Raw genomic sequence first — 24146 nt, forward strand, 5'->3', positions numbered from 1 at the left:
TATTTTTCATGTGTAGGTCTTCTGGATAAGTTCATTCTGAAGGATTTAATGTCTCATTTTAGTGGACAATTTTATCTTTGTTCAACTACTTTACAAAAAACTTTTTATTATGGAAATTTTAAGACATAAACAATCATCACCACCTTTCAGCAGTTACTAAAATGTGGCTAATCTTGATTCACCTTTTTTTCATGGGAGGGGGAGAGTCTGGAGTATATTAAAGCAAAACCCAGACATGTCTTTCTACCTAAACACTTAAGAATGTCTCCCTAACATATAATAACTTTAAAAAAAAGCCTTTGTCATTTTTACACGTAACAAAATTGGTAAGAATTTGCCAGTACCATCTAATAGTTCATATTCAAGTTTCCCTGATGATTAAAACGTTTTATTACATTCTTCTAATCAGGATATATAGTGGGTTGAATGGTGGCCCCAAAAAACATATGTCCACATCCTTATCCTTGGAACCTGTATTACTTTCTTTGGCAAAAGATGTGATTAAGATCTGGAGAAAAGGAATTTATCCTGGATTGTCTGGGTGTGCCGTAAGTGCAATCACATGCCATATAAGAAAGAAGCAGACAGTTTTGAGATGGATAAGGCAGAGGCGTTGAAATGGGCCTAGGCAGTGTTTATTTTTATACCCATTTTTAGGTATAAACAAAATCTGGAAAAAGACACCCAAGTGTTAATGATTGGCTGGACAGGCTCTGTTGCTTTCTAATTTATAAACTTGTGTTTGGAGTTAAAAATTAAAAAAAGGAAGAGGCAATGAGACTACTACAGAAGCAAGACTGGAGTGATGCTACCACAAGCCAAGGAAGCCTGGAGCCACCAGAGCTGGAAGAGCCTTCAGAGGGAACCTGGCCCTGATGACACCTTGATTTCAGGCTTCTGGCTCCAAAACTGTGAGAGAATAAATTTCTGCTGTTTAAGTCCATCAAATCTGTGGTAGTTACAGCAGTCTCAGAACAGTAATATGGGATCCAGTAAAATGTACACGTTGCCGTTGGTTATTATATCTCTTGAGTCTCTTTTATTCAACAATAGTCTCCTTCCTTGTACTATTATTTATTAGAGAAACCGGGTGTTCCTGCGGAAAATCCCACTTCTAAATTTGGCTTATAACTCCTTGGTGGTTTTTAACTACTTCCTCTATCCCTTGTATTTCATGTAAACTGGTAAGCTTGATCTAGAGGCTTGATCAGATTCAGGTTGAATTTATTAGGCAAGGATACTTCATTAGTGGTCATACTGTACTGTATCACATGATGCATAATGTCTACTTGTTCCACTTACTGGTGCTACGATTGATCTGTAATTCAGGCTGTCAGAGTTCCTATTCATCTTTCTCCTCTTGGTTTTAAATTTAATTGATGATCCATTATTAAGAGGTACAAAATGGTGATTTTCGAATTCTATCATTTCTCTATGTTAATTACCTTGAATTCTTCTATAAAAGAAAAACTTCTTATCAACTGATTTGGTTACCCTGAAATGCACTGCAACTAGGAAAAAATACGACTTTTAAAAATTTCTTTATTTTATTGAAATAGTTGATTTACAATATTATATTAGTTTCAACTGTATAACATAGTGATTTAAAATTTTTATAGATTATACTCCATTTAAAATTATTATATAAAATATTGGCTATATTCCCTGTGCTGTACAATATATCCTTGTAGCTTATTTATTTTATACATAGTAATTTGTAAGTCTTAATCCCCTACCCCTATCTTGTCCCTCTCCCCTTCCCTCTCCCCACTGGTTTGTTCTCTATATCTCATTCTGTATCTGTTACATTCATTTGTTTTATTTTTTAGATTCCACATATGAGTGATAACATGGAGTATTTGTCTTTCTCTGACTTATTTCACTAAGCATAATACCCTCCAGGTCCATTCATGTTGTTGCAAACGGCAAAATTTCATTCTTGTTTTTAAATGGCTGAGTAATATTCCTCTGTGTGTGTGTGTGTGTGTCACATCTTCTTTATCGCTTTATCTGCTGATGGACTTAGGTTGCTTCCATGTCTTGGCTATTGTAAATAATGCCATGAACATTGGGGTGTATGTATCTTTTTGAATTAGTGTTCTGATTTATTCCAGAGTGGAGTTCCTGGGTCATATGGCAGTTCTATTTTTAGTTCTTTTAGGAACCTCCATACTGTTTTCCACAGTGGTTGCACCAATTTACATTCCTGGCAACAGAGTATGAGGGTTCCCTTTTCTCCACATCCTCACCAACATTTGTTATTTGTGTTCTTTTTGATGATAGCCGTTCTGACAGGTGTGAGGTGATTTCTCATTATGGTTCTGATTCACATTTATCTGATGTTGAGCTTTTCATGTGCCCATTGGCCATCTGTATGTCGTGTCTATTCAGGTCTTCTGCCCATTTTTAAATCAGCTTATCTTTTTTTGATGTGAGTTGTTTGAGCTGTTTATGTATTTTGGATATTTTGGATATTAGCCCCTTATCAGTCATATCATTAGCAAATATTTTCTCCCATTATGTAGGTTGTCTTTTTTGTTTTGTTGATGGTTTCCTGTGCTGTGCAAAAGCTTTTAAGTTTAATTAGGTCCTATTTGTTTATTTTTGCTTTTGTTTCCTTTGCCTTAGGAGGCAGATCCAAAATAACACTGCTCAGATTTATGTCAAAGAGTGTTCTGCCTATGTTTTCTTTTGGGAGTTTTATGGTTTCCAGTCTTACATTTAGGTCTTTAATCAATTTTGAGTTTATTTTTATATATGGTGTGAGAAAATGTTCTAATTTCGTTCTTTTACATTTAGCTGTCCAGTTTTCCCAGCACCACTTATTGAAGAGATTGTCTTTTCTCCATTGTATATTCTTGCCTCCTTTGTTGTAGATTAATTGACCATAGGTGTATGGGTTTATTTCTGGGCTCTCTTTTCTGTTCCACTGGTCTGTGTCTGGTTTTGTGCCAGTACCATACTGCTTTGATTACCGTAGCTTTGTGTATAGTCTGAAGTCAGGGAGCAAGTTACCTCCAGCTCTGTTCTTCTTTCTCAAGATTGTTTTGCCTATTTGGGGTTTTTTGGGTTTCCATATAAATTTAAAATTATTTGTTCTTGTTCTGTGAACAGTGCTGTGGGTATTTTGATAGGGACTGCATTGATTCTGAAGATTGCCTTGGGTAGTATAGTCATTTTGACAATATTGATTCTTCCAATCCAAGAACATGGTATATCTCTCCATCTGTTTGTGTCATCTTTGATTTCTTTAATCAGTGTCTTAAGTTCTCTGAGTACAGGTCTTTTACCTCCTTAGTTAGTTTTATTCCTAGCTATTTTATTCTAGGAATAAAATGTGATTGTAAATGGAATTGTTTTCTTAATTTGTTTCTGATAGTTCATTGTTAGTGTATACAAATGCATCAGATTTCTGTATATTAATTTTGTATCCTGCAACTTTACTGAATTCGTTGATGAGCTCTAGTAGTTTTTTAGTGGCGTCTTTAGGATTTTCCATGTATAGTGGCATGTCATCTTGCAAACAGTGACAGTTTTATTTCTTCCTTTCCAGTTTGGATTCCTTTATTTATTTTTCTTGTCTGATTGCTGTGGCTAAAACTTCCAATATTATATTGAATAAAAGTGATGAGAGTAGACATCCCTGTCTTGTTCTTGATCTTAGAGGAAATGCTTTCAGCTTTACACTGTTGAGTATGATGTTAGCTGTAGGTTTGTCATATATATGGCCTTTATTATGTTGAGGTATGTTCCCTCTATACCCACTTACTGGAGAGTTTTTCTTATTGTAAATGGGTGTTGAATTTTGTCGGAAGCTTTTCCTGCATCTATTGAGATGATCATATGACTTTTATTCTTCAGTTTGTTAATATAGTGTATCACATTTTGATTGATTTGCAGATATTGAACTATTCCTGCATCCCTGGGATAAATCCCACTTAATCATGTTATATGATCCTTTTAATGAATTTTTGGATTAGTTTGCTAATATTTTGTTGAGGATTATTGCATCTATGTTCATCAGTGATATCTGCCTGTAATTTTCTCTTTTTTATGATATCTTTGTCTGGTTTTGGTATCATGGTGATGCTGGGCTTGTAGAATGAATTTGGAAGCGTTCTTTCCTGTGCAGTTTTTTGGAATAGTTTCAGAAGGATAGGTGTTAATGCTTCTCTAAGTGTTTGGTAGAACTCACCTGTGAAGCCCTCTGGTCCTGCAGTTTTGTTTGTTGGGGATTTTAAAATTACTGATTCAACTTCAGTACCAGTAATTGGTTTGTTCATATTTTCTACTTCTTCCTGGTTCAGTCTTGGGAGCGTATACATTTCTAGGAATTTATCCATTTCTTCTAGGTTTTCTGTTTTATTGGCATATAGTTGTTTGCAGTACTTTGTATTTCTGTGGTGTTAGTTGTAACTTCTTTTTCATTTCTGACTTTATTGATTTGGGCCCTCTTTTTTCTTGATGTGTCTGGCTAAGGCTTGTCAATTTTACCTTTTCAGAGAACCAGCTCTTAGTTTCATTGATTTTTTAAAATTGTTCTTGTTTGTTTGTTTTGTTGTTGGTGTTTTTTTTTTGGTCTCTTTCTTTTTTTTTTTTTAATAAATTTATTTATTTATTTATTTTTAGCTGTGTTGGGTCTTTGTTTCTGTGCGAGGGCTTTCTCTAGTTGCGGCGAGCGGGGGCCACTCTTCATTGCGGTGCACAGGCCTCTCACTATCAGGGCCTCTCTTGTTGCGGAGCACAGGCTCCAGATGTGCAGGCTCAGTAGTTCTGGCTCACGGGCCCAGTTGCTCTGCGGCATGTGGGATCTTCCCAGACCAGGGCTCGAACCCGTGTCCCCTGCATTGGCAGGCAGATTCTCAACCACTGCGCCACCAGGGAAGCCCTGGTCTCTTTCATTTATTTCTGCTCTGATCTTTATGATTTCTTTCCTTCTGTTAACTTTGTGTTTTCTTTGTCCTTTTTCTGGTTCCTTTAGGTATAAGGTTAGGTTGTTTATTTGAGAGTTTTCTTGTTTCCTGAGGTAGGTTTGTATCACTATAAACTTCTTTCTTAGAACTGCTCTTGCTGTGTCCTATCGATTTTGGAGCGTTGTGTTTTCGTTTTAATTTGTCTTCAGGTATTTTTTGATTTCTTAGATTTCTTCAGTGATCTGTTGGTTGTTTAGTAGTGTATTGTTTAGTCTCCATGTGTTGTGTTTTTTTTGCAGTTTTTTCCTTGTATTTAATTTCTAGTTTCTTAATGTTGTATTGGAAAAGATGCCTGATATGATTACTGAGGCTTGTTTTGTGGCCTAGCATGTGATCTGTCCTGGGGAATGTTCCATGTTGCACTTGAAAAGAATGTGTATTCTGCTGCTTTTGGATAGAATGTTCTATATATATCTATTAAGTCCATTTGGTCTAACATGTCATTTAAGACCAGATTTTCTGTTTGGATGATCTGTCCATTGATGTAAATGGGGTGTTAAAGTCTCCTACTGTTATGTTACTGTCAGTTTCTCCCTTTGTACCTGTTAATATTTGCTTTACATATTTAACTCCTCCTGTGTTGGGTGCATATATTTACAATTGTTATATCTTCTTCTTAGATTGATCCCTTGATCATTATGTAGTGTCATTCTTTGTCTATTGTTACAGTCTTTGTTTTAAAGTCTGTTTTGTCTGGTATAAGTATTGCTACCCTGGCTTTCTTTTGATTTCCATTTGCATGGAATACCTTTTTTTTTATCCCCTTACTTTCAGTCTGTATGTGCCTCTAGATCTGAAGTGAGTCTCTTATAGGCAGCGTATATATGGGTCTTATTTTTGTATCTCTTCAGCCACACTGTGTCTTTTGGTTGGAGCATTTAGTCCATTTACATTTAAGGTTATTATTGATAGGTATATACTTATTGCCATTTTGTTAATTGTTTTGGGGTTGTTTTTGTAGTTCATTTTTGTTCCTTTCTTCTTCTTTTGTTCTCTTCCCTTGTGATGTGATGACTATCTTTAGTTTTTTGGGAGGTTTTTTTTGTTTGTTTTTGCCACACCATATGGCATGTGGGATCTTAGTTCCCCGACCAGGGATCGAACCTGCGTCCCCTGCAGTGGAAGCATGGAGCCTTAACCTTGCCAGGGAAACCCCTATCTTTAGTATTATATTTGGATTCCTTTCTCTTTTGTGTTTGTGTACCTATTACAGATTTTTCATTTGTAGTTACCGTGAGATTTATATATAACCGTCTATATATGTGTGATTATTTTAAGTTGCTGATCTCTTAACTTCAAATGCATTTTAACAACCCTGCATGTTTACTCCCCTCACCTAGTGATTACTGTTTTTGGCATCATATTTTACATTTTTTTGTTTGTGTATCCCTTACTTTCTTATTGTGCATACAGATGATTTTATTACTTTTGTCTTTTAACCTTCCTACTAGCTTTTTACATGGTTGGTTTACTACCATTACTGTATATTTGTCTTTACCAGTGTGCTTTTCTTCCTTTCATAATTTTCATGTTTCTAGTTGTGGTCTTTTCTTTTTCATGTAGAGAGTCCCTTTCACATTTCTTGTAAAGTTGATCTGGTGGTGCTGAACTCTTTTAGCTTTTGCTTGTCTGTAAAACTTTTGATCTCTCCATCAAATCTGAATGAAAACCTTGCTGGGTATTTCTGGTTGTAGGTTTTTCTCCTTCATTACTTTAAATATATCATGACACTCCCTTCTGGCCTGCAGAGTTTCTGCTGAAAAGTCAGCCATATGGGAGTTCCCTTGCATGTAACTCATTGCTTTTCACTTGCTGCTTTTAATATTCTCTTTATCTTTAATTTTTGGCATTTTAATTACAGTGTGTCTTGGTGTAGTCCTCTTTGGGTTGATCCTATTTGGGACTCTCTGTACTTCCTGGACATGGATGTCTGTTTCCTTTCCCAGGTTTGGGGAGTTTTCAGCTATTACGTCGTCAAATATGTTTTCTGCCCCTTTCTCTCTTCTCCTTTTGGGGCACCTATAACTTTTTTTTTTTAATTAAATTTATTAAATTTATTTATTAAAAAAATTTTGGCTGTGTTGGGTCTTTGTTGTTGCGCGTGGGCTTTCTCTAGTTGCAGCAAGCAGGGGCTACTCTTCGTTGCGGTGCACGGGCTTCTCATTGCAGTGGCTTCTCTTGTTGCGGAGCACGGGCTCTAGGCGTGCGGGCTTCGGTAGTTGTCGCACACGGGCTCGGTAGTTGTCGCACGCGGGCTCAGTAGTTGTGGCTTATGGGCCCTAGAGCGCAGGCTCAGTAGTTGTAGCACATGGGCTTAGTTGCTCCGTGGCATGTGGGATCTTCCTGGACCAGGGCTCGAACCCGTGTCCCTTGCATTGGCAGGTGGAATCTTAACCACTGTGCCACCAGGGAGGTCCCACCTATAACGTTTTGATATTGTCTCAGAGGTCTTGTAAGCTGACTTCATTTCCTTTTATTCTTTTCTCTATTTTCTGTTCAGCATCAGTGATTTCCACTACTCTGCCTTCCAGCTTACTGATCCATTTCTCTGTATCATTTAATCTACTGTTGATTCCTTCTAGTGTATTTTTCATTTCAGTCATTTCAGTTATTGTAGTCTCCATCTCTGATTGGCGGTTCTTTATATTTTCTAAGTCTTTGTTTAAAACTTCTAATTTTTTTTTTTCGGCCATGCCACTTAGCTTGCAGGATCTTAGTTCCCTGACCAGGGATTGAACCAGGGCCTAACTACTGGACTGCCAGGGAATTCCCAGCAATTTCTAACTTCTCACTCTGTTCATCTATTCTTCTCCTGAGTTCTTTGATCATCTTTATTATTGTAAAAACTTAACTCTTTATCTGATAGATTGCCTACCTCCACTTCATTTAGTTCTTCTTGGGGTTTTATCCTGTTCTTTTATAACATGTTCCTCTGTCACCTAACTTTTCTGAATTTGTTGTTTTTATTTCTATGTGTCTGGTAGGTTGGTTACATTTCCTGACCTTGGAGAAGTGGCCTTTTGTAGAAGACATCCTATGCATCCCAGAAGTGTACTCTCCTCTGGTCACCAGTACTATATGCTCTAGATGTGCTCCTAACCTATGTGGGCTGTGTGGGTCCTTTTATTATAGAGAGCTGGTTATTGTGGGCTGTCTGGTAGGACTGGCTGACCCCTGGTCTGGTTGGTTGCCAGGGTCTGCCTTGTGTGGAGGCTGCCAGCCACTGTTTGGCAGGGCCAGGTCATGTGGCTGGCTGCAGAAGCCTGGAGGGCTCTGGGGCTAGTGGTGGCTCACTCTTGTGCAGAACTGGGTTCTGGAGTGGGTGGTTGCAGAGCCAGCATTCCTGGATATAGTGTTGGCCTGCTGGTGGGTGGGGCCAGTTCCTGAAATGGCTCACTAGGTTCCAGGGTGTCTCAGAGCTGGTGCTGGCCCACGGGTGTGTGGGGCTGGATCCCGCGGTGGCTGGTTGAATAGTGCATGGTATCTCAGAGGTGGTATTGGCCTGCTGATGCGTGGGGCCAGAGCCCAGGGGCTCCCAGAGCTATTGCCAGCTCACTGGTGGGTGGGGCTGGATCCAAAGGCCTCTGGCTGAGGTGCCCAAGGTGTCCCAAAGGAGATGTTGGCCTGCTGATGGAAAGGGCTGGAGCTTGGGGCTTCTGAGGGTGTTGCTGTCCTACTGGTATACTGTCTGAGTCCTGACAAGGCAGGCTGTGGGGCATGGTGGTTCTTCTGTTCCTGCTGTCTACCCACTGGTGGGTGGGGTCAGTGCCCAGGAGGTCCTGGGGTGTTGGCCCACTGGTGGGCAGAGCTGGCTCCCAGGGTCTCTGGCTGCAGGGTCTTGGAAGTCCTGAGTCCAATGCCTGTGTACTAAGTGTCTGGGTCCAGGTCCTGGGTCCTCTGGTGGACAGAGCTGTGTTCAGGGATGGCTCTGGGCTATGGAGGTCTTAAGGCAGCCTGGCTGCTCATGGGTGGGACTGTGTCCCCACATGGCTAGTTACTTGGCCTGAGGGGACCCAGTACTTGGGCCTACAGGCTGGTGGGAGGGGGTAGGGCTGGGTCCTGAGGCTAACAAGCTAGAGGGAGGATTCCAAAATGGCACTTGCCAGCACCAGTGTCCCCATGGTAGAAGGAACTCTCAAAAATGGCTGCTGTCAGTGTCTTTGTCCCCAGGGTGAGCTCTACTTGCTCCCTGTCTCTCCAGGAGACTTTCCAAGTTCAGCAGGTAGGTCTGACCCAGGCTCCTTTCAAATTACTGCTTCTGCACGGGGTCCCGGAGCATGTGAGATGTTGTGTGCACCCTTTAAGAGTAGCGTCTCTCTGGATCTCCCAGAAGTAAGCCCCACTAGCCTTCAAAGCCAAATGTTCTGGGGGCTCATCTTCGTAGTGCACCCCTGTGTTGGGGAGCCTGATGTGGGGCTCAGACCACTTGCTCCTTGGGGAAAACCTCTGCAATTGTAATTATCTTCCCATTTGTGGGTTACCCCCCCAGGGGTGTGGGTTTTGACAATATTGCAACTCCACCCTTCCTACCTATCTTGTGGTTTCTTATATCTTTAGTTGTAGATCTTTTCTGCTAGTCTTCTGGGTTTTCTCATTGATAGTTGCTCTGTAAATAGTTGTAATTTTGCTGTGCCCATGAGAGGAGGTGAGCTCATGGTCTTCCTACTCCTTGGCCCAGCCCTATGATTTTTCTTTTTTCTTTAATATATAAATTTGTTTTTGGCTGCGTTGGGTCTTCATTGCTGTGTGGGCTTTCTCTAGTTGCAGTGAGCCGGGGGCTACTCTTCGTTGTGGTGCGCAGGCTTCTCATTGCCGTGGCTTCTCTTGTTGTGGAGCATGGGCTCTAGGTGCATGGGATTCAGTAGTTGTGGTTCACGGGCTCAGCAGTTGTGGCTCGTGGGCTCTAGAGCACAGGCTCAGTAGTTGTGGCGCATGGGCTTAGTTACTCTGTGGCATGTGGGATCTTCCCGGACCAGGGCTCAAACCCGTGTCCCCTGCATTGGCAGGCGGATTCTTAACCACTGTGCCACCAGGAAGTCCTCTTTCTTGATGTTTAATGAGAAATTGTAAGAAGGAACATTGAAGGCTGCTAACCAGAAGCCATTTTTGATTTGAAAGTCCCTTCTTATACATCAGTTAGAATCAAAGACTTTGTTGTGTTCAAACTTTTATTTTACAGATGAGGAGACAGGCCTCCAAGAGGCTGTGATGTGCACAAGGTTATTTAGCTAGTGTACAGGCAACCAGGGAGAAAACGTCTGGGCCTGGGCTTTCTTATTCTCCTGATGAGAAAGTGAGACTGGTAGAGATCTGGTACAGGGAAAGAGGCACCCATCCCTGCCTTCAGGCCTGCCCTAGGGCAAAGCTGAGCTACACCCTGGTTAAGTTCCCTTCACAGCCCCTTGCTCTGTTTGCTGAGCAAGGCCTCCCATGCTGACCGCCAGTTACTGGGGCTTTCGAAGGTGCAGGATGCAGGAGGTGGGGCTGTATTCCTTCACAATGATTTTTCAGAGCCGAGGGAAAGCAAGTCCCAGGGATGATGACTGGAGGAACTGAGTAAAGGGAGAACTAGACAACTGTCTTCAAACATTAGGGGAGTTGTCCTAAGTAACATGTAGCAGATTCAGTGTGTGGTGGTTGTGGGGTAAGCAGATTTCAGATCACTGGAAGGAAGACCTACGAGGCTGGACTGTGCGACGACAGAACTGTCTGCCTTAGGAGCCGCGTTTCCCCTGGCCGGGGGGTGGCCAGACTTTGGAGAGAGTATAGAGGACATTATTCCATGTTAGGAAAGTGGACCAAATGACCTCGAAAATCCTTTCCCAATACTGCTGTTCTGTGAATTTAGAGTTGAGAAAAGGTTTTGCCAGGTTCAGTAAGGGTGATTGGAAGCAGTTTTGTAGCTATTGAGAATCAGGGACATTCAGGAGTCACAGAGGTCAGGGGAATCTTTCGTGTTAGGAATTGTTGCAATTACAGATAAACTGCTCTGAGTTTGGTTTTTCATTCAGAGTTTGCCCTGATCACTAGAGGTTACTGGAGGCAAATGGGAATATTCTTCACTGTTTATATTGTCAGCCACATCTGATATTAGGTTAGATCTTAAAATGGGAACAAACCAAGTACCTTGGATCCCTGCTTTTACAAGAGAACACAGGAGGATCGAGGTCAAGTTAGAATATAGTTGCTCCATGAGGTTTCCCCTCATGTTGGCTGTTTCTGTGAGAGCAAGAGCTATTAAGAGCACTCATGGCTTCTAGAGAGACAGTGACTTACGTGGCTGATGTGAGCTAGAATAGAAGATTAACATGCATATGGGGTAAGTCTCAAATTTTAATTCACCAGCACCTTAAGGGGAATGTAGAGAGGAAATAAAAGGCGGCAACAATTGACAGTAAACATCAGGGGGTTTGCTAGCAGTGGTATTAGACATTAGCAGTAGCAGGTCAAAGATATCTCCATTAGGCTTTAAGACAGTGAAAGATTTGGATGCATGTACAATTTAGGCTGGTCTCTGAATTTCTACAGTTGCGGGCTTCTCTCATCATCGTTCACATGGGGATGCCTCTGTTGCCCATGTCCTTCCCCAGGGATGCAGGAATAAGACTAGGCCAAATGCTTTCATACTCCATAAGTCCTTATCCCATCTCTGTCTACTCAGTCACCGAGTCATTCACATCCTAGCTGATGCCAGGTTACCAATTTTCCCCTGCTTCCCTTAGAAGTCATTTCCTCTTTTCTCCAAATTTCTATTCTATCCATCCTTTTTCTCATGTTTTTAAGTTCTCCCTCTATGCTGGAATCCTCTTCCAATTTGCAAACAACCTCTTCCTTTCCATAGCTCCATGTTGGAGAAAACGAGATTGTCTTGAGGCAAAGTTGGAGGGCAACTAACCAGGATAGAAGGGATGTCCAGGCCTACTCACCACATCTCCTGACATACTTAAAATTTGGCTTCTGGAGAGGGGTGAAGGAAGTACCTCTTCCCTTAAATTGTCAGGCATATTAGCCTCTTCCTTCCCCCCACATAAAAATAAGCTCTTTCCCTGGCCAGGCTTAAAGTTTCTTAAGATAGGGGATGACCTTACCTAGTTACTGTGCAGTCAGTATCCAGCCCTCTAGTTCTGTGGTTCTCAAACCTCAGCATACATCGGAATCACCCCGAGGGCTCACTGACGGAGACTGCTCAAGCCCACCCTCCACCCTTAGAATTTCTGTCCCAAGGTGGACCCTGAGAACCTGCATTTCTAACACGTTCCCAGGTGATACTGCTGCTGCTGGTCTGAGGAGCACAGTCTGAGCACCACTGACCTAGTTTAGCTTCTCCCAAAGACCTGCCTGGAGAAGCCAGCCTCCTCAGTGTAGCTTCCCAGTCCTGACGGTATATGCCACCCATTTCCCTGAAGTCCCCTCAGAGGTGGAATTCAGCTGACACTTTGGGATGGGCGATACTTACTTAGTAAATAAGAGACCAAGACACCAGGATCTTGTTAGCTGGATATATTTCTTTTTGTTTGTTTGTTTTTGTTTTTGTCACAGAACACTGTTTGCAGTAGAGGAAACTGGCATTGCAGTCTGGTGGTAAAATGGCTTGTTCACATAAACCAGTACATGTTCATCCTTTAGCGCAAAAAGCCCTAATGGCGCGTACCCTATTGAAATTCAGGACATCTCCAATATTCTCTCTCTCTGTTTTTCTTTGTCACTTTTTTTTTTAAATAAACATTTTCAAGGTTTGTCCAAAAGAAGGCCATATAGGTTCTTGGCTAGCGGAAGACAATTCAGAACAGTTGTTGCACACTTGGACTGTTACCTTCTCCAGGCTGGCAGTTGATATCTTATTTTTTTCCAACTCATTTTTATTAAAAAAATAAAAAAATGCTCCAACTATCAGTTTTACAAAATCTCTAAGGGAAACACAAGAGCAAGGTGCTGAGGTAAAAAACACCTGAGGTAGCTTTTTTTTGTGTGTTTTTCTCGTTAAAAAAATCTGTAAATTTAACGCCCTGGGCCAACGACCTCGTGTAAATTGCTATTTTCCTCCATATTTTTTTTTTAAAGAAAGAAATCATTTTGCTGAATATTGATGGCTTATACACCAAAATGTAAAAAGACAAAATACATTCTTTCTTTGTGGAATTTTTCTTTGTTTGTTTGGTTTGATGATGGGTTACTGTTTTTCCTCTTCCAAAATGCTAGGACAAGTACCATTGACTCTTGTTCTTTTGAGTAACCAAGTGTAAGTTGAGGCTGGTTTGTGTGTTTCGCTTTTGTTCCTTTGTGTGATGTGATACTCAGAGCACTGCTTTGCCTGGGGGGTGCGTAGATATGGGAATTGAGACAGAGGGATGAGGGAATTAACAAGAATGGGGATGGAGAGGATGGGGAGGGAGAGGGGGTAGGGGAGAGATAAACAGAGAGAGACAGAGAATTATATAGCAGTATGCAAAAACCAGTTTAAAACCTGTGAAGCAAAGAGAAATGGGTGTGTGAGCTAGACAGGGATGAAGAGAGACAGAGTTTCCTCTTCAGAGAGACGGTATCCCTTCTGTTGACATACACAGGTGATCCAGAACTGCTGTGAGTGTCCTTTCGACGAGATTTCCCTCCGGGTGAATTTTGTGTGGGTGGCCTTGAAGCTCCTTACTAAACCGTTAGACCTCCCAAAGCACGACTTTATTCTTTAAAGTCTAGAAAAGCCTGCTTTCTCTTTAAAAAGAAAAAAGAATAACTGATTAAAAATTGGAGTTAGTTGAGTTATTTGATATATTATTTCTAAAATATATTAACGCCGCAGGCACCCTGTGTAACCCACAGGCCACATATCTTAACATCTTTCCCTTCTAATATGTACATACATGTACAGAGACAATTTTCCGCAAAAAGAAAAGGGTGTGAATTTTGCTTTGATTTGAACGCGTTCACCTATGTTAGTTCAACTAGAAGGGATAGCGTGGTGGGGTTAGGAGAGACCCGAGTGGATGGTGAAGTGGATGGCTGGGAAGCCTGCAGAGGCCCTGGGGGAGCTGGGAGGCCGGGCCCCGGCACGGCTGCCCTCCCGCCTCCTCCCTGGCCCCCCGGATTCTCAGGGCCTCTGCAGAGCCCCTGGCGCCTCCGCAGACTTCTCATTCCTCAGGATGGTCTTTGGTTTGCTCCCGATCTGGCTGGCTGTGTTTGGTCTCATTCTGTCAGGTGTTGGAAGGGCTACATTCATCCGTTGTTTGCTGGTGCCTGTGGGAGCCTCACTTGCTGCGCTGTGAGGCAACTCCCTGAGGATATTTCTGCTCCTGCTGCTTCACCTGTTGTACAATTTCCCTGATCTTGCGCTGTGCAGTCTGCAGCAAGGGAGAGGAGGGGGACAGGGGAGAAAAGGAACCCAGTTCTGAGGACAAGTAGTAGGGTGTGGGGAAGCGGGGCTGGGACTTGGGGGAAGGAGGCGGTAAACTCAGAAAAGTGTCATCTACCTACTGAGGCCCTGACTCCAGGCCTTTTCTGCCTGGAAGTAAAGTGGCAGAGTTCCCCACCCCCACCCCGCTGAGGCTGCTGGGTGGAGGGTAAGAGGGTGGGACCCCAGGAAGCAGAACCAGGGCATTAGTGACTAGGGAACCTGCAGAGGTCAGACGGCATCCTCCCTCCCAGCTAACATCCTCCCTCCCAGCTCCAACGTCCAACGCTTTGCCTCCTCCCCGCCTTCCTAGAGTTACTGCAAACACAGTGGTGTATGGCAAGGGAAGATGGAGTCAATGGGATGGGGATAAAGTGAGAAACTAGCCCAGACACTCTACCCTGAACAAGTGGAGAAAACACATGAACCCAAACCTGTCCCCTCACCCACCCTGCTGCTCCCACTGCAGGGAGAACCCTGCAGACTGAACTCCTACAGGAGCCCAGCCACTGAGACCCACGCCGGGGACACTGGAAGAGCTGGGATGGGAGAGCCCCAGGGGGTGGTGTGGTCGGGCTCTGACTCTACGAGTCTCAAAGGGTGCTGGTGGGGTGCAGGGCGCAGCAGCGTGGCAGGTCCTGGCAAAGGCACGGCACTGAGCGCGCAGGCTGACGCTCAGACAAACCTGCAGTGTTGGCTTAGACTGCCTCTGCTCCTTTGGGACAGGGGCTGGACTGCTCTATCCCCAAACCCAACCCCCTCCCCCAACAACAACAAGAAGCATCAAAAAGAACCAGGTCACGTGATCCTGAGTCACTAGCCCTTCTGACTGGAGGAGAAGCAGCTGTGTGGAGCCCTGAGTCCTAATGGGGGTTGTCACAGTGAGGTAGAGGAGAGGAAAGAGAAACAAGGGTCTCCTGACATGAGCGTTTAACCCATAATAGTGGAATTGTGGCACCTAGGCTGGTCCTCAGGGCCCAAGGGTGGCCCTTGCCTGAGGCCTGAGCAGGAGGACGAGGGAACAGGAGAGCCCGCAGTTCAGCATTTCAGAGGCTTGAACTGTGCTGGCTCGACTCCAAAGCTCTATACCCTTCCTCAGGCTCCTCTAGCAGGCCTGGGAGAGCAGTGGTGAGCCAAGAACAGCCGCCCCTGCCCTGTTGCATCTGTGCATGGGGGTCAGGGTCGGGGGGTGTGCACGGCCTGGGGCCACTGGACAGGTCACCAAGAACTTAGAGACTTGCAAAGAGATTAGCAGGAGAGACTGGACCCTCACAGCACAGGTACCTGGCTGGCAAAGAAATGCCCGATAATTCGGACAATCACTTCCTCATTTTCATCTGGCGTTTGGTCACGAGGCACAATGACTTCTGCACTGGTTAAGTTCTGCAGTTCATTCACCTGTGAAGGGAGAAACCAAAAAAATTCCTGTGACTTGCTTCACTGCAGTGGTCGGGAACCGGAACCCAGCATATCTGCAAGGTTTGTTTGTATACTCTGGGCGGGACTCTGCTCCTTATCATTTTCCTGCTGCTGTGTGTGTGGGTTTACAGGGGCAGGAGGCAGGCTCCCTGTCTTCATTTCCCAGCACGCAGCCTAGATGCAGTGTTCCTGGACCCGGGACCCTGCTGTTTCGGTGTCTGGCTCAGCACGGTGGATTTGGGGCCCTCAGCTCTGGATGATGCTAATTACATTTTTGTCCTTGAAGAGTCAGTGGGGGTCTGAGGGAAGTCAGGCCAGGAGACGAAGCCAGCTCAGAGCACACTTACGGTTTTGCCACCCTTGCCGATCACACGGCCGGCTGTAGAGGAGGGCACTCGGATGTGGGCTTCCAGCTTCACCTCCTCTTTGGGGTTAAAGAAGTTTTCTTCTTTCAGTTTCCCAAAGATCCGCCCCTGAGCCTGACAGAGCAAGACACGTCAACCTGCTTTAGCAGCACTGCTACAGGAACCAGTGAGTCCAGGCAATGGGACAGCCCCAGCCCCATGCTCCCCGGGGTCTGCTCAGCTCGCTCAGACCCGGTGGGTGCATGCCTGCCACACCCAAGGAGTGCACCTTGCAGACATGCACAGACACTCCCGTGTCTTCAGGTTTGCACATGGATCGCACAGGAAGCTTTCTGTGTATAGGGTCAGGGTGGAACTACATGTCTTACTTCCGTATTCCTGAGCACCAATAAATGTTTGGTTGAATGAATTTGTTCAGGGAATTCTTAACTTCCTCCCACCATGATATGTTCAGGCCTCTGGTTATTAAAGGATGGAGGCAAGGGTGGTGGTGATGGGATTTGCTCTTTGATGTCTAACTCCAGGGCCAGTGTAGCCAAAAGCTTTTTGTTCTTTTTAAAAGAACCTTTTTTTTAAAAAAAATTATTTATTTATTTTTTGGCTGCACCACGTGGCATGTGGGATCTTAGTTCCCCAACCGGGGATCAAACATGTGCCCCCTGCAGTGGAAGTGCAGAGTCTTAACAACTGGACCGCCAGGGAAGTCCCTAAAAGAACCTTAAAAAAAACTGAGATATAACTTACATAACCTAAAATTCAGCATTTTAAAGTGTACACTCCAGTGGTTTTTAGTATATTCACTAGGTTGTGCAACCACCACTGCTATCCAGAACATTTCCATCCCATTCCCCCAAATAAAAACCCATACCTATTAGCAGATAGTCCCAATTCCTCCCTTCCCCATGTCCCTGGCAACCATTAAACTACCCTTCTGTCTCTGGATTTGCCTTTTCTGGATGTTTCACATAAATAGAATATATAATACGTGGTCTGCTGTGTCTGCCTTCTTTCACTTGGTGTAATGTTTTCTAGGTTCATCCATGATATAGCATGCATCAGAATTTCACTCTTTCCATGGCTGAATGATACCCTATTATGTGGATATACCACATTTTGTTTATCCATTCATGAGTTGAAGGATTATTGTTCTTGAACATTCACATGTGTTAATTTTTTTTCAGACACATTTCAAATATTTTTAATACAAATTATACTTTTACAAATAAATGTTTCTGACTTTCAGAAAACTCAAGTTATAATTTTCCTAGGGGTGAAAAGGCAATAACAAAACAATGCAGGGGAAGGGAGACAAGATGGTGGAATAGAAGGACTTGAGCTCACCACCTCTCACAAAAACACCAAAATCACAACTAACTGCTGAACAACCATTGACAAAAAAACCCCTGGAACCTATCAAAAAAGATATTCTACATCCAAAGACAAAGAAGAAGCCACAACGAGATGGCAGGAGGGGTGCTTTCACGATATAATCAAATCCCACACCCACCAGATGGGTGACCCACAAACTGGAAACTAATTATATCGTAGAGGTTCTCCCATAGGAGTGAGAGTTCTGAACCCCATGCTAGGGTCCTCAGCCTGGTGGTCTGGCATCTGGAGGAGGAGCCTCCAGAGCATGTGGCTTTGAAGGCCAGTGGGGCTTGAGTGCAAGAGCTCCGCAAGACTAGAGGAAACAGAGACTCCATTCTTGGAGGGCGCACACAAGGTTTCATGTGAACTGCAACCCAGGGCAAAGCAGTGACTCCACAGGAGCCTGGGCCAGACCTACCTGTGGGTCTTGGAGGGTCTCCTGGGGAGGCAGGGGTTGGCTGTGGCCCACTGCAGTGGCAAGGACACTGGTAGCGGAGGCCCCAGGGAATACTTCTCAGCGTGAGTATGCCTCCTCCCTGAGGTCGCCATATTGGTACTGAGACCTGGCCCCACCCAACAGCCTGCAGGCTCCAGCGCTTGGACACCTCGGACCAAACAACCAACAAGGTGGGAATACAGCCCCACCCATTGACAGCTGCCTAAAGTCATCCTGAGCCCACAGCCACCTCCAGACACACCCCTTGACACGGCCCTGCCCACCAGAGGGACAAGACCCAGCTCCACCCTCCCATGGGCAGGCACAAGTCCGTCCCACCAGGAAGCCTGCACAAGCCCCTGGACCAACCTCAGCCAGGGGTTGAGGCAGACACCAGAAGCAAGAACTACAATCTGGCAGCCTGCAGAGACCACAGCCTGCGGAGACCACAAACACAGAAAGTCAGACAAAATGAGACAGCAGAGAAATATGTTCCAGACGAAGGAACAAGATAAAACCCCAGAAGAACAACTAAGTGAAATAGAGATAGGCAATCTCCCTGAAAAAAGAATTCAGAATAATGATAGTAAAGATAATCCAAGATCTTGGAAAAAGAATGGAGGCACAGACCAAGAAGATACAAGAAATATTTAACAAAGAGCTAGAAGATTTAAAGAACAGATGAACAATACAATAACTGAAATGAAAAATAAACTAGAAGGAATCAAAGGCAGAAGAGATGAGGCAGAAGAATAAATAAGTGAGCTGGGAGACAGACTGGTGGAAATCACTGCCACAGAACAGAATAAAGAAAAAAGAATGAAAAGAAATGAGGACAATATAAGAGACCTCTGGGGCAACATTAAATGCACCAAGATTTGCATTACAGGGTTTCCAGAAGGAGAAGAGAGAAATGGCCCTAGAAAATATTTGAAAAGATAATAGCCAAAAACTTCCCTAACATGGGAAACGAAACACTCACTCAAGTCCAGGAAGCACAGAGAATCCCATACAGGATAAACCCAAGGAGGAACATGCTGAGACACATAGTAATCAAACTGACAAAAATTAAAGACAAAGGGAAAATATTAAAAGCAACAAGAGAAAAGCAACAAAACATACAAGGGAATCCCCATAAGGTTATCAGCTGATTTTTCAGCAGAAACTCTGCAGGCCAGAAGGGAGTGGCACCATATATTTAAAGTGATAAAAGGGGAAAAAACTACAACCAAGAATACTCTACCCACCAAGGCTCTTATTCAGATTCAATGGAGAAATCAAAAGCTTTACAGACAAGCACAAGCTAAGAGAATTCAGCACCACCAAACCAGCTTTACAACAAATGCTAAAGAAACTTCTCTAGGTGGAAAAGAAAAGCCCACAACTAGAAACAGGAAAATTACGAATGGGAAAGCTCACTGGTAAAGGCAAACATACAGTAAAGGTAGGAAATCATCCACACACAAATATGATATCAAAACCAGCAATCATGAGGAGAGTACAAATGCAGGATATTGGAAATGCATTTGAAATGAAGAGACCAGCAACTTTAAACAATCATACACACACACACACACACACACACACACACATATAGACTGCTATATCAAAACCTTGTGGTAACCACAAACCAAAAATCTACAACAGGAACATACACACAAAAAAGAAAGAGCAATCCAAACACAACACTAAAGATAGTCATCAAATCACAAGAGAAGAAAAAAAAGAGGAAGGGAAGAAAAAAGACCTACAAAAACAAATACAAAACAATTAACAAAATGGCAATAAGAACATACATATTGATAATTACCTTAAATGTAAATGGATTAAATGCTCCAACCAAAAGATATATATATATATACACACACACACACACACACACACACAATGGAATATTACTCATCCGTATAAAAGAATGAAATAATACCACTGCAGCAACATGGATGGACCTAGAGATTATCATACTAACTGAAGTCAATCAGACAGAGAAAGATGAATATCATATGATATCACTTTTATGTGGAATCTAAAACAATGATACAAATGAACTTATTTACAAAACAGAAACAGACACAGACTTTGAAAACAAACTTACGGTTACCAAAGGGGAAACGGGGGGGGGGGGAGGGATAAATTAGGAATTTGGGATTAACATATACACATTACTATATATAAAATAGTCAACAAGGACCTACTGTATAGCACAAGGAACTGTACTCAATATTGTGTACTAACCTATATGGGAAAAGGATCTGAAAAAGAATGGATATATGTATATGTATAACTGAATCACTTTGCTGTACACCTAAAACTGACACAACATTGTAAGTGAACTATACTCCAATATAAAAAATTAAAACAATGCACACACCCCCCCCCAAACACTTCCAACAAACTGTGCTATTTCCCCTCACATCCATGTTTATGCCCCATCTTCAAAACCACGACTAAGGGGATCAGAGATGCCATCTGAACAGGGCATTGACAGAGAGTCCTTTTCCACGGGAAAGAAGGGAAGGAGGGTTCCACACAGAGGGAGCAGCCTGGAGGTGGGGAAGACAGGGTGGGTGGGGACTATAGAAGGAAGGGAAATGGAGGTGGGGCCTCCAAAGAAGAGCCTGAACCTGGCTCTGGGGCAGGTGCGCCTGCTAAAGGCCCTCAGCCTTCCCTAACAGGCGGCCCTGTATCCAGGGCTGCAGGGCTGAAGGGGTTCTTGGCACTGACCTTGAACTGGGCTTCAGGTGGGCCGGTGATGATGACCATCCTTTCACTGACATCTGGGCCTTCTGCTGGGGCAATCTGCAGTTCACAAAGCAAGAGGGAAATGCTACTGCTTGGCTCTGTTCCCCGAGCTCCTCCGTCTTGTCTAAGAGGATGGCACACCCACTAGCAAGAGATTATAAGACTCACGCCTTTGTACCTGGTGCTTTGTCTGACCCTGCTGCTTCCACTCTGGGTCTTAGGAGATTATGGCCGTAGTGCCCAGTATCACATTTGGGTCTCTGGCCACCCAGGAATAGTTGGAAACAAGTTAGTACTTACTGCCTGTCCCGGCCCCCACCAGCAGTGTGACCAGCCTCCTTTCACCAAGGAGCTCCACTAGCCCACCCAGGGCCCAGAGGCGAGGAAGGGCTGGTCCACAGAGGAGTTAAGTTGGAGTCAGCCTGCAGAGAGGGCTGTTAGTGACAGGTGTGACGAAGACCAGCTCCTCTGTAGCACACGAATCAACTGATGGCACCAGAGCAAGAATGAGGACACCTCCGTTCCACTGCGTGCTCTACAAACCCCTCCTCCCCCCACAGATGAAACGTGGCAGTTGAACCTGGCAAGCTCAAAACCTCCTAGCTCTCACTCTGACTCTGACATCTTTTGTAACAGAACTCAAGGTGGAACAACCGAACATTTTTTTGTTAGATCCTCTTTACATATTTTTTCCCCGCATACCCTGCCTTATTTCAAAAACCTTTAAGGTAGCTTTAAAAATAAATACAATGTAGCATAATTAAAGTTAAATTTATCTATTTATTTTTTTGGGGGGGGGGCCACACCACGTGGCTTGTGGGATCTTAGTTCCCTAATCAGGGAACTTGTGCCCCCTGCAATGGAAGCATGGAGTCCTAACCACTGGACCACCAGGGAATTCCCATAAAGTTACTTTTAAATGACCTAAAAGTACACCAGGCACTTAGGGATAAGCCAAGGGTGAGGTTAGTACACAAATGCACCTCATAAAGTCCTACACACCACCCAGAGACCCCATCCCCGAGACTGAGCTGTTCAGCGTGAACATGAGTCACCACTGACGGGGCATGTCTGATGTTATCACCTCTGAACCACTGTGTCTCAGCCTTGGCTCCCGCAAGAAGACCTCCACCTCCACAGGGTTTTAGTTTTCTCTCAGTACATGTCCTAAGCCAGGCTGCACCTGCAGGCCTCAGGGTCCTGTGTCGCTGTCCTAGCTTTACCGTGAAGACAGACCCAAGGCCTGTGCTGACCTTGCCCACTCTGAAAGGAGAGACTCTTCTATGAGACCTTCAAAGAAGATCTGGCGCTGACTACTTAGTAGCACGAAGATGAACGTTGAGACACAGGTCACCGACCACTGAGCTTCTTGGGGGTCTTCCCTTTGCTGCGGGCAGACCACCTGCCAGCCTTCAACTGCAGGGCAGCAGCCTCAGCCAAAAAACAGATGTGTCCAGGGGACTGAGACCCTCCAGCAGCCCGCATACAGACTGGCCCTTAAGATCACTGGCGGGAACCCTCATCTCTACTTCTACATCCATAGGTGGCATTAAATCTGCTCCTTATTTCCAAGAGTAAATGAGAGTGACAGGAGCACGGACACGGTGGTTCCCAGCTCTTATCCACCCAAATCAAGAAGGGCTGAAAGGCTAATTCATAATTCACGTTGACCCAATCAGCTCTCAACAGTTGCCTTGCTCCGATCCTGAAAGAAAGCCTCCCATCTCTCCACTACCTGGTATTCACAGCCCAGCCCAGAACTCTGAGAGCCGCACGTGTGCTCCTGCAGTTCTGGAATGGCACTCCCCAGGCAAACTCCCTGAGAGGACCTGGAACGAGGACTCCACTTTATGACTGAAGCAAATGGGATGCAGAAAGATGAGGTGACCATCAAGATCACGGGTGAGCAGGGCTGAAACAAGGATCAGGAATTTTGTGTGGCATTCTGAAGCCTGTCGGCCAGATGATGTGCAGGAAAGGCAGGCGACGGGGGCTTAGCTCTCGCCTGTAACTGAAGCATCTCTTGCCTGCACTGCCCGATCCCAACTCAGCCCACCCCCTTCCAGCACTCTGCTCCCACGTGTTAGTGTAAAGCTCTCCCCCTGCCCCAGCAGCATCAAATGTGCCTCTAGTTGTGGCCCCTGAAGACTGGCAGAGCAGGATTGGGGTGTGGTTCTCTGGAATTAGTGAGATCATCATCTTTAGAGACAGATGCTGTCAGAGACCTGTCAAGATAAAGGAAATCTAGCAAAAACCAGACTGATTTTAAAAAGTAGAAAATGTCTCTTGCAAATGTTTGGCTTCCCTGGCTTCCTCTCTTCTTTAGTGCTCTGGAGAGAGCCAGAGCCCATTCTGTCCCCTGCTGTCTTTGCCCACCACAGAAGTCACGCCACCACTCAACTCTGCTGGGACATAGAGGGACTACAGGGATGCTGTGGGGGAAGCCCAAGGGGTTGATCCTTCTCTACTTTCCCAAAGTCTTGCTGGAATGACTCTGGTATAGCACTCGGGTTGCTCAGGTTGAAAAAACATTGGACCAAAAATAGGATAGCCTGGTCCAACCTCAGCTCTCACATTCTTTAGCTTTGTGGCCATTGACATGTCAATAAAACACTAGGCCCTAGTTCCTTATGGGCAATGGTAAGTGGAGAGTTATTGCTGCGATTAGTCCTGGGAAGTGCCCTGTAGCCTACAAGTCGGCAGAACTGCTATCTAAGAGCCAGTCCTGCCACCTGTGTGCCTTGGCCATCTCCCGTTCCCTCTCTCAGTCTCCCTTTTATCAGGGGAAAAAGAGAGGATTTGATGAGACGATCCCTCAAGTCCCTTCTAGTTGAAATTGTCTCATTCTGTCCCTTGCGTTGCATCGCACCTCAGACCACAGGACCGGACACTGAGAATGGCCCTCAGGGTGCAGCCAGCCCAGTGGTCGTCCATACCTTACCTGTCCCACACAGAGGGCGGGCCCAGCACAGCCCGTCAGTACCTGGGCTGGGGTCTCACCTGCAACAAGCCTGCCGGGTGCAAAGGCCCCGGGTGCTCCACCACCATCTGCCCCCACCTCAGGCTCTCCAATCTGCGCGCTTTGCAGGTGAGATAAACGAGCACTGAGAGGGGAAATGATTTACATACGTAAAATTCTTTCATGGTCTCACTGCAATCCTTGTTCTGCACTACTCAGAATGTTTTGTTTTTGTTTTTTCTCCAGCACACTTGCTGTGGGAGAAATTCCAGCTCTTCTTAGGGAGAAAGTGTAAGCATTCTTTCTCTCCAAGTCATGAGACTTCTTGTTCGGAATTCCGGGTTGTCCCATGGCAGCAAATTATTTTACGTAACAACGGAAACTCTTGTTTCCGACAGCGTTTCACGAGGCTTGGGACGTGCTCAGCATCCTGCCCGTGAGTCAGCGCTGATAGCTGGGCTTGGAGCAGGACCAGGGTCGAATAATCCTCCCCTTT

At 44.5% G+C, this 24146-nt stretch overlaps 1 protein-coding gene across 5 annotated transcripts in view; it reads right to left on the reverse strand.

Annotated features, from left to right (window-relative positions):
• Positions 1-11293: 11293 nt before the first annotated feature.
• IGF2BP2 (insulin like growth factor 2 mRNA binding protein 2) overlaps positions 11294-24146 on the reverse strand; it is a 164696-nt gene continuing 151843 nt past the window's right edge. For all 5 annotated transcript variants that reach the window (XM_059920720.1, XM_059920717.1, XM_059920718.1 and 2 more), the window contains 4 exons: positions 20674-20748; positions 16125-16256; positions 15643-15756; positions 11294-14308 (listed from right to left, as the gene is read on the reverse strand). In XM_059920720.1, coding sequence (XP_059776703.1) covers positions 14216-14308; positions 15643-15756; positions 16125-16256; positions 20674-20748 — 414 coding nt within the window. In that variant the 3' untranslated portion in view covers positions 11294-14215. The remainder of the gene's footprint in view (positions 14309-15642; positions 15757-16124; positions 16257-20673; positions 20749-24146) is intronic.

This window comes from Balaenoptera ricei, chromosome 4, assembly GCF_028023285.1.
Source record: "Balaenoptera ricei isolate mBalRic1 chromosome 4, mBalRic1.hap2, whole genome shotgun sequence".
NCBI classification, from domain to species: Eukaryota; Metazoa; Chordata; class Mammalia; order Artiodactyla; family Balaenopteridae; genus Balaenoptera; species Balaenoptera ricei.